Source organism: Ricinus communis, chromosome 3, assembly GCF_019578655.1.
Source record: "Ricinus communis isolate WT05 ecotype wild-type chromosome 3, ASM1957865v1, whole genome shotgun sequence".
In the NCBI taxonomy this organism is placed as follows: domain Eukaryota; kingdom Viridiplantae; phylum Streptophyta; class Magnoliopsida; order Malpighiales; family Euphorbiaceae; genus Ricinus; species Ricinus communis.
The window spans coordinates 5,454,688-5,465,592 of NC_063258.1; the positions used below are offsets into that span (position 1 = coordinate 5,454,688).

At 33.2% G+C, this 10,905-nt stretch overlaps 1 protein-coding gene across 1 annotated transcript; it reads right to left on the reverse strand.

The window, feature by feature from the left end:
* Window positions 1-36: 36 nt before the first annotated feature.
* Window positions 37-10,464, reverse strand: LOC8275697 (golgin candidate 2). The gene is made up of 10 exons (XM_015727429.3): window positions 10,266-10,464; window positions 8,969-10,147; window positions 7,030-7,140; window positions 6,832-6,891; window positions 6,430-6,487; window positions 3,495-3,547; window positions 3,235-3,327; window positions 1,595-1,720; window positions 690-737; window positions 37-592 (listed from the first exon to the last, which is right to left on the reverse strand). The coding sequence occupies exons 1-10, from the start codon at window positions 10,317-10,319 to the stop codon at window positions 251-253; spliced, it is 2,124 nt and encodes a 707-aa protein (XP_015582915.2). The 5' UTR covers window positions 10,320-10,464; the 3' UTR covers window positions 37-250.
* Between the last annotated feature and the right edge of the window lie 441 nt (window positions 10,465-10,905).

Sequence of the window (10,905 nt, forward strand, 5' to 3'; positions counted from 1 at the left end):
ATAAGTGCATATTTCAATTTGAAGACTACAGCATAATTCTTTTGAAACAATAACAAATTTGCATCATTCATATTACTTTTTTAGGTTAAATATAGATAATTACAGACCTATACTAATCCAGTGTCTTATTGGGTATTAGGGGAATTCTGCACATTACACCCCACTGTCATACAACCATCCTAAAAGCTGAGGCAAAAAGGAATTGGGGGCGAAAAAAGAAAAACAGAAAAAAAGAAGCCATAAGCATAAACTATACACCTGCAGTCTGGTTGATGTTTTCCAAAGAAATAACAGCACCAGATCCGCCCATATTTGACACTCGTGAATGTGACGAAAAAATGTAAATGACCCAAAAGTGGAGGCATACAAGGTAAACCAGGGACCACAATTTTGCTGCTGGATTTCTCCTAACAAACAATGCACCAGCCATGAAAATTACATCCAACTGCTTCAGTAATGATCCCAAGTGTTTCCTTCCTGAACGAATTTTGTCCTCAAATAGAGGCCTCAACTTTGAATCAGACCTCTCCCATGTTCCTGATTCCAGATCTCTTGAATTTGATGCGTTTTCGTCAAGCAACCTTGAAACAGCCTATAGATGTATTGCAGCATAAAAAACCAATCACAAATCAGTTCCTTTTTTTTTTCTTTAGCGTCAAAAATGATACTGATAGGCTGAAGAAATGTACCTCAATTCTGAATAAAAGAGTTGCCTTCTCTGAGGACAGTGCCTCGACCTGAACCAATAGGCATAGACAAAAGTTTTAGTATTTGCATGGAGCACAGGAAATTTCTTGTAATTGGAATATTGTGACTTGAAAAAACAAACCGCAAAGCCCTTGAACACTGATAGTTTTGGTATTATTCTTATAATTGACAATTAAAGACAATATAAGTTTTGCCTTCACATACGTTACTGAAAACACTTCCCATTGTCAAATCTGTCCCAAATGTACTGTTTCCAATTCATGACCAGCTGCCACAAATTTTTCGAAACATGTATGATTGTTTAGCTATTATAAAAAAGCTTGGTAGTCATATCGAAAGGAAGAATAACTAAAACCTCCTCCCTTTTGAGGCCGTAATAAACACTCGGATAGGGAAAAAACAGCCGTTTGAAACAGAAATAAAACAATAATTTTATTCTTGAGATGTGCAGAAATCGCACTGGTCCCATACAACTGTCCTCACCTATGGTAAGGAACTCAAATACAAGCAGTGTTAAAAAGTTCTAGCTCACTTCCCTATTTTAGCTATAAATAAAAAGACCAAAAATATTTGAAAGCTCACAACTCTAGGTGTTAAGACATCTATCCCTTCTCTGATTGCATTCTCTCCTGTCAGCCTGTCCTTTCTCAAGTTTTATACTATCTTTTTTCCCTAGAAGGGTTGAGGAATTTGTTTCCTTGAACACTCACATGAATGCAAGAAATTTTTGGCATAGTTCAGTACATGTAAAACACAGATGCAAAATATGCATATGATATCCCAGTTTGTCATACAGTTGAATCAACATAATGCAGACACAAAATGCAGCATCATTATGACTGCTAAAGTTTACCAGCATGATTGGTTAAGATGTTGAAACACACACCTGGGCTTGTTTCTGAATTAAATGGTCGGTCAGTTGAGCAAGCCTTCGCTTAAGCTCAATTTCTACTTCTGTTGGATCTTCTATATCCTTCCTTGTCATTTCAATATCCTCTTCCAGCTTCTTTGCCTAAAACAGAGATAGTAAACCTTGTAAAGGATGAGTAACAGGAACCAAGAAACATGCACTGCTTTTTCCTAAATGTAACAAGGAAATCATCCAATTATATGCTCAACAACACTAACTTGGCTACACAAACAGCAATTGGTAAAATTTTAAAAGGAAATTCCTTATATGGTTAATACTCATGGTTATAAAGCCAGGTCTCTAAATTAAATCACGATACAAATCTAGAAACTCAATTTTGATAATTTTTTTGTAGGATGTCCAAACCGAAAAGCTAATAATAATCATCAGATCACAAAGTCTCCAAAATATATGGCAAAATTTAATCCCGTTAACTTTTGGCTCTTCCCCCTCTTATCTAATATTAAGCCAGGCACAAAGCTTCAAAATTCATTCTGAGTCATTGCCATTTTGTCTTGCATCAGCTAAACCACTTGGAAACATTTCGCTAATCTAGCAATAATGATATTCAAGAAAATATCAGCTATTTATATTCTATTTTCTTTCTTTCTTTCTTTCTTTCTAACTATGTAGTGGGATATTCGAGAACCATTGCACAAACAGATTATAAGATAATCTTTCATTAATCACTACGCCTCGGCAAGAATCCACCAATCTAGTTAATCCAATTCTATTTTCAAACCTGTTTTATTTTGTCAATTCATCATAAAATCAAAGACTTGGGAAGTTCAAATCCTTTACGACAACAGAATCTGGTTTGTTAATTGCAATTGGTTTATGGTTGAAAGTAGTCCATCACCCTCCAACTCTAACTCTTAGCTGTCAAATCTGGCACATATACATTGGAAATATCAACCAAAATAACACCAGTAGATTATTCATCATTCATTAAAATCGCGTTCAGTGTGTAACATCAAGACCAGTTCTTTAACATATTACTTTATGTTCCTTCCTGTTCTTGAGGAGGCTTTGACTGTCTAAGGCACTAGAAGTGAGATATCTATTATTATCAGCTTTCCTGACTTATGAACACACATGCAAACTTAAGTATTTGAGTTCAAACCATATATTTTGAAACATTAATGCAAACCAACAAATATGATTCTGGAGATTAACACAATCCAATAAACTGATAATTCTGTTCAATTCATTTTGTACCTCTTTAAAATTCAATTTATTCATTTTTATTTCTAAGAAACCAAAATTAGCTCAGTTAGGTCTTTGTTTCAAGTTAAAGATTTCAGTTCAACCAAACTACCCAAAATTTCCGTATTTTATCAGTAAAAGTTTTAAATTTTTTAAGTAAATTATATGTAACTCATTTCGGTTCTTTCGGTTTATTCTCCTATTCCATTCGCTCCGGTTTAATCTCTGGTTCGGTTCTGTTTTCAGTTTATATTTTTAAGATATTCAGTTTATCTGATTCAGTTTGTTTTGAACTGAACCGAGCAAATGCCGATCCCTAGTTCTATATAATATATGGACGTCATAAATCTCTTACAGAAAGTTTATGTTCTAAGAATATCACACATCATGTGGAAATTCCAAAAGCTAACCTTATCTTCCAAGACAGCAATTTTATCAGTTAAAAAAGAGTACTCTGCTTCAAGTATCTCTCGTTCGAATTCAACTCCTTTTGAAGCTGCAATCTACAATATTTCAAATCAAAGATAATCAGGAACTGACCAAGAAAAGCCTGTATGCTTAGAGGAGCTTTAACAGACAAGATAAAGTATAAAGCCTACTGAAAAGATTGTAACACCATTTATGCCCCCTGTTTTTGCACCAAGATGATCACAGGTAAAACATAACTCACTTGGTTTCGATATCTTCCAGTATGGTGAGTCTTGAATATCTTCCTCCTGAGTTCTACAAGAAGAAACCGAGTTTCAATGTTTCATATCACAAGCTGTATAAGACAATAGATTCAATTGTAACATCAAATCAACCTTAATTACAACAGAGGTTGCAAACTAAAATATGAATATTATTAAATCATATAGCATGACTACTCCTGTGCGACTGCCACAGTCAATTTTCAAGTGCAAATCCCGGCATATACAACCTAAATTCACAAGCTTTAATTTAGCTACCGCTCAAAGTTCCATTCATAGAAAAGGGGTGAAATGAAATCAGCAAAAGCAACGCATAAAGGAAAGCAAGTCCTTCAACAGGTTTTTAGTTTGAGAAGAATCTGTTCACATAAATCAGAATTGCATCTCTATACTTTTTCCTAAAATACAGAAAAAGTGCCTTGATTCCTATATTCTTAATCTAACTTATTGTTTAATTTCAATACTTAATCCTGCTTTGATCTCATAATTAACGAAACCAACCATAAAATTTTATGTTACACAGGTGGTCATTTGAGAAGCAACATTTAAATGGGAGAAGTGTATGTCAACTGGAACTTAAGTTTCAACAAAAGATCCCTTTCGTGTGGACTAATCTTTCTTATACTTGATATGTGAACATCTGAGAAGAAAAAAATTAGAAATGGTGCAATATGTGGTATAGATGGAGATTTTGCTAGCTATCCATTGTTTCATATCAAATTACTAAAACATTTGTTTGATGATAAATAAAAATTTAATTTTTATTTTTACATAATTTTGCCTAATGTAATCCATAAAACTGTAATATAGATAAGTAGGGGGCCTCCAAAAGAAAAAATATTTGCAGTTTATAAAGCTAACCTGGGGCACAGATTCCTCCCTGGTTAATGTGGGGGTAGGGAGAGGGTGGCTGCACATGTACACAGCCTTTCCCTGCTTCTTATAGACGCTGTCTCCACGCCTCGAAACAGTGATCAACCAGTCACTAAAGGAACAACTTTACTAGTTGCATGAAGGTTTACCGCACAAATTTGTGGTTTATATGGGCTTTTTACCTAAATATGTGAAAAGATAAAATATTTCCTTATATAGGTGAGTTGGAAAAATATTTCTCCAAATGTCATATGGTGCCAGCTGATAAGGGTCAAATTTTCAAAGCCACAAAATCAACAGTTAAACTGTCGATAATGTGGCATAGCATGGTTATGGTCAACAGTTTCCCTTTACCTCGTTGCATGAATTTTTTTTTTTGGCAGATGGTTTTCTAATTATTATATTCATATTATTAATTATCTAAACATGTTAACTTTTAAATATTATCTAAAATTATGTAAAAGGTATTATTCAGATATTAATATTTTTTATAATTCTTACATATCAATTGTTTCCAAAAATAGTTATATACTATGAAAATTCCATACATGATCATCTATGAAGTGTATTTAACCTACCTATTGCTCCAACCAGTTTAACTGCATCTCGTGAGAACCCAAATAAGTAAAACAATTCAGATAGATCTGTAATGACCCTCAAAAAGATATATCAACCCAATGGTTGAACCAATTAAATCTCAAACTAATAGTTTTACACATTATTGCTCGGTTCGAGTTTAATAACACAACATCTCTGCATGCATTTATCATGCAGAGATAAGCTGCAAGATTTTTTTTTTCAATTTTTATTTTACAATTTTAATTCATTAATCATTATTAAATAGCACAAAAAAATTAAATATATACTAAAAATAAACTTGATACAATAACAAAATCCCAAATTCAATAAACTTTATATTAAAATTAAACTTTATGTAAAAATGATACAACAAGATTTGGTCAATAGCTTAATAATAATATTTATGTATAAATTTTATTATTCTTGAAATAAAATTTTTTTATAATTTTTAATACTTGAGAATTTAAATATATATTATATTTAAAATTAATATTTCTAAACAGTTAATGATATGAATATTAAATTATAAAAAAAATGAATGGCCAAAAAAAATTCATGCATGGCATCTCCAACTATTTGCATGCAGAGTTTGGGCAAGAGTTTAACTGTCGTTTTGTGGCCTTGAAAAGCTGGCTCCTTCCACCTGACATAAAATGAAATAGATATTTTTCCCAACTCACCTATGCAAGGAAATGTTTACTTTCTTTTACATATTAGGTAAACAGCAGTTTATATTATGAAAAATCATTTTGATTTTAATATGGTGGCAAGGTATATAAGGTGAGAAATTGATATCTAATCCTAATTGTGTAAATCTAGGATAAAAAATAATTAGAAAAGGGTTAACAAAGTGAAAAAGTTCTAAGAAATGTAACCTCTTAACAAAATCCTATTTAAAGTTTAAACATGAAAAAACTAATTCATACTTTTAATTCGAAAATAAAAGCCTATTTTTACATAAACTAAACCCACATATACATATATTGCCTCAAACAAACTTAATCCAAGTAACCAAGAGTCTCGTTTAACCAGAGCACCCAAATAAACCAGATTAAGTTTAAGGTGAATCAACAATACTTTTGTGATGTTCTTATATGAGGTTCTCTAAGGGATATATCTCTTTTTGTAATTTTTTTATAGTTAATTCTCATGTGATTTAGGAGTCATGATGTTCTTGTTCCAAGGCTTTTTGGGTATCTTGTTTAGGCAATCTCAAAAACTATAATTGTCAGTTATAGTCCCGTAAGTATATGCTCTTACAACAGTTTAATGACTACACTAATAATGCAGAAAATTCATGTGCAACACATGTTGGGAAATAACTAGCAGAGCATTTACAGATGATAAACAATTTCTTTTAGGAAGCCAGAGCTTTCATCTGCTATGAAAGAGTAAAATAGTTTCCAGATCAATTAAATAAAAAAGAAAAGAACTATTGACAGAGTCAAAACCAGGATCGCAAACCTTCACTGGTGACTTCTTTCAACTCAAATTGTTGTCGAAGTTCTGCAACCCGATTATTCTGGTCCACAACATACGCACAAATTAAAAAAAAAAAAACTCATGTTACATGCATAAACTACATATATATGATAAAATCATGTGTATATACATGTCTATGTTAAGAAAAAATCAAAAGGCCATAGCATAAGAGACCAGCACTGTGCCTGTTCTCTTTAACAAAATAGCACCAGTGTAGTTTGGCAATTGGCAAATGGCAAAGACTAGGAATATATTTCATCAGCACATACAATATCTTTGCTGTTCCAGCAATTCAGCCAAGTGGACAAAACTATCCAAAAGGAATTCAGAAAGATGAAAATGGTAGATTAATCAACTTAACCATTTGAATCAGATTCACAATACCTCCATTTCAAGATTCTTCTGTGCAGTAGCAAAGGATCTTGCAAGATCAGCATTTGCAGTCTGAAATGACATTTACATTTAGAAATACTAAATTAACATAAGATATTTTCAATTAATTTAAATAAATCTGAAGATAAAGAAAGTAAAAGCAAAGCAAATAAATAAATTTAAAGCAACCATATGAAAAGTCTAATACACCTCCAGTTTAGCCAAGCGAGCAAGGGCTTCCATTCTAGTATTTTTATGTTTCTGCTTTTCCAATTCAACAGCATCCATTGTTTCCATCATGGTTGTCTGCAGATCCGAAGCCTAACAAAGGAAAAAGGTAAGATTAACCGCAGAATTAGAGCTTGAAAAGAAAGGACAACTATATAAAAGTTAAAAGTTTTATCAAAAGAATTATCATATTAAATAAAACCAGAAAAAATGAGAGGTGCCCAAGTACCCATAACGCTCCTATGATGTTGAGCATAGCATAAAAGTTTACTTGATCACTGCTTGATATATGTTTATTTTCAAAGACATGAGAACTGCACCTTACACATAAGGTCCAGCAGCCAGTTCCATGCAAACATAACCCAGTCAACCTGGTCTCTCTTTAATTCAACTAATAACCTAGTTTCAACCAGATATAAGTTCTTTGAGCAAAATAGGTTAGCTAAAGAACAAAATTATTCAAGGACCACAAAATTATGCAATCATGGGGAATAATTGACAGCCATTTCTTAAATTGCTCTTTTGAAGACTTCAACAAAAATTTTGGTTTTGTATATTGTAGTAAACATGCAATCTTTCAAGGGAATAGAATATCTGGACTAATATGTGTATTGGTTAGGGGCTTGGATTCAGTTTCTCAATGGTATATTTGGGTAAGATTTCAGTTAAACAACGGCACACCACATCTCTCTTTACTAGGGTTCCACTAAAGTAACAATAGAAATAAGATACAGCTAGTATTTTATACTTAAAGAAATTTAAGTGTTATGGATGCCTTAGTAGGACGCAAATATTCAGGCAAGTCAAAGGCTGCCAAAGATGGTAAATTGATATCTAAGATATCATCCTATATTAAATAGGTCTCCTAGATTAGAAGAACTTAGAATTGGGAAGTTTTTGTAAGAGTATTTATAAAGGTTTCCTAGATTAGAAGAACTTATAATTAGGAAGTTTTTATAAGACTAAATTATAGCTTTCCTACTTCTATATTATAAAGGTTTCCTAGAATTTTACCAAACTTAAGAGATCAGAAACTCTCTCTTTCAAACAAGTTCTAAGGTTTCGAGCCCCCTTCTAACGAGCTTGAATGATTCCAACAGAAAGGTCGAACAAAGAATAAGAACAATGGAAAAGCCTTGCAGGATTTTCCGATTAATCGCCCTGTGACACGATCCTTATCTCACAGTCCTAACAATAAGTCTTTTCACTTCTTCCACATAGTTAAGACTTATTGTTCATTGTAATATTGCGTGAACTTTAAAACCTCAAATATGTTTCAGTTAAATCATATTAGCACAAAAATGGGCTAATGCACGACTATGGAATTGATGGACGTGGGTAGGAAACTCAATATTTTTCCAAAAAGCCGTTAAGACAAGTAAAAAAGCTGTTCTCTATTTTTCTTGATAACAGAAGTGAAGGTCTTAATTTGTAAAGAATAGAGTTTTCCAAAAATTATTCTTTTCAAAATAAATATATAAACAAATCTTTTGCCATCTGGTGGTATTAAGATATTATTTCCTGCTCATGCCAAAATATGTTTTCTTCCAAGCAATAATTATTATTTTGTATGACTAGAAAATGGCTAGTAGAAGGTAAATCATACAACTTCCCAGCCACCAGAAAACATATGTAGTAGACATGCAGTAGATTCACCTCTTTCATGATAAACACAAGCACAATAATTTTGTCAATTTTTTAGGACCTAGATTATAATTAAACTTGCAGCTCCATATCATTAAATTCATAAATTATACCCTATTAATTTTTGTAGCTAGCATCAGGAATTTTATTTTTTTTGCCTCATAGTCATGGGCATGAGTGAGGACATTAAGTTCAAGATATTTATCTCATTCAAGTCAGAATGAAACATGATTCTTAATTAAAGAACCAGAACAAAAGAACTGTAGTAAGATGTTACCTCCTGTGCTTGCTGTTTTGCTCGTTCTTCAAGTATTTTCTCCAAGCTTTGTTTCTCCCCTTCTAATCTGGCAACCATATTCTCCCGCTCTTTGATAGCTTCCACAGCTTTAGCCGCTGCTTTCTCAGCCAAAATCTTCTCTCTCATCTCCTTCTCTCTTTCACTATCAGAATCAGATGTTGAAACTGAACCGCTGTCTGAATCAGACTCTCCCTCACTTGTTGAAGGACCTTTCTTCATATCATCAGAGATAGAACTTCTAGGAGCAGCAACAGACTGATGCTTCTCCTTTACGGTTCTTCTCAGTCTATCATAAACATTGCCGACTCCCTTCTTCATGTCAGATACCTCACAAGCTTTCTTTGAGACTAATGATGACATTTCTAAAGGACGACTCTTATTTCCCATTTGCAAAGGATCCTCCTCAAAGACATCCTTTGATTCAATTACCTTGTCACTCCCTTCTTCTATGAGATTAACACCAATGTCCTTATGGTTCAGCTCTTCCTTATCCAAAACCTTACCCTCAGTCTGCAACTCAGCACTGGAAGACCTTGCAGACGAGCTAGAGTACTCATCCTCATCACTTGGTTTCCCATTCAACTTCTTATTTCCTAATGCAACATCCAATCTTTTCTTAGACTTGATAACACCTCCACTATTCTTTACATTATTCATTAAATTCGACGTGGAACCAGAACTCCCCTGCTTTCTAACATCCTTCCTAAACCCACGAATCGTAGACGACCCATCACTACGGTTTGATGATGCAACTTGAGTAGGAGTACTAAGTAGCTCAGTCCAATCACTATCAGTAAGCGTAGATTTAGGCTTTGGTGAAGGTTTTGACACATTTGCAATATCTTTATCCCCTCCATTAGTACTAACAATAACACTATCATTATTATTATTATTATTATTATTATTATTATTATTATTATTATTATTATCATTAATAACATTGTTAAGAGTAGGATCAGTATTCAATTTTCCAAAATATTCAGCATGACTACTATTTATTCTTGTTTCTAAAGTTGATTTCTTTTTCTTCAACTGATCCTTCAACGGCACTGTTTTATCTCCTCCTAATCCTGTTTTTGTAGGGACATTGAATTTTTCATCCTCAGATCCAAGTGACCTTTCATTCTTCTTCAACGACTCTGCCGCTTGCTGGTCGATCTGAGCCGTTCATCATGATCACCATCCACAATCTCAATTTCAAGTTCAATTTCAATTTATCCAATAAAAAGAATAAAAATTAATGCAATAAAAAGGAGAAGGTGAAGAGGAAACGTACTTGTTCAAAGAAGGTTTCCGCAACCTTGAGCTTCGAAGAGATCCAATTCGACATTTTATTTCAATTTTAGGTAGTGAAGATCTAACTTTTACTTTCAGTTTTTGACACGCACAGGGCGCATTTTAGCAGAAACTAGTTCAAGAGCTTTTTTTTAAGTTGCAGAGAGGGAAGGAAGGGATGGAGGGTGATGAAGGTAGTAGATTCTGAATGCTCACGTGATAGTGCACGTGACGAGTTATTTGGAAATTTTCTTTTTCCTTTTTTGTATTGGTGAGAGATTAGAATTTGTCTGTGACGAAGGAAATCTCACAGGCGAGTGTTTGTTGGATTTATATGATCAGGATGTATGACCCAGCAACAGCAGGCAACTTTTCTCTGAAAACGGGGGAGTGTTTGGCTACAGGGCTATAGCTAACTTGGAATTTAGGAATGGCAATAGGCTAAATTACCTTCACGGGCTTTAGATTTTAGAGTTAAAATTACCCGGTTGTAAAAATACATAGCAAAATCTAATTTTGACGAGCTCGAATTCAATTTGGTTTAATTTGATGAAAATTAGAATTTAATTTAAGTTCAATTCGAATTTTCATTTAAATTTAAATTTAATTATTTTATACTAAATGAGCTAAGTTTGAATTCA

Bases quoted from the DNA above. Each gene is read 5' to 3' on its own strand.
- LOC8275697 (XM_015727429.3), bottom strand. From the start codon at position 10,319: ATGTCGAATTGGATCTCTTCGAAGCTCAAGGTTGCGGAAACCTTCTTT. The intron at 10,148-10,265 runs GTACGTTTCCTC...TGAACGGCTCAG, and splicing joins CGGAAACCTTCTTTGAACAA to ATCGACCAGCAAGCGGCAGA. The intron at 3,548-6,429 runs GTTTGCGATCCT...TTCTTCTTGTAG, and splicing joins GAAAGAAGTCACCAGTGAAG to AACTCAGGAGGAAGATATTC.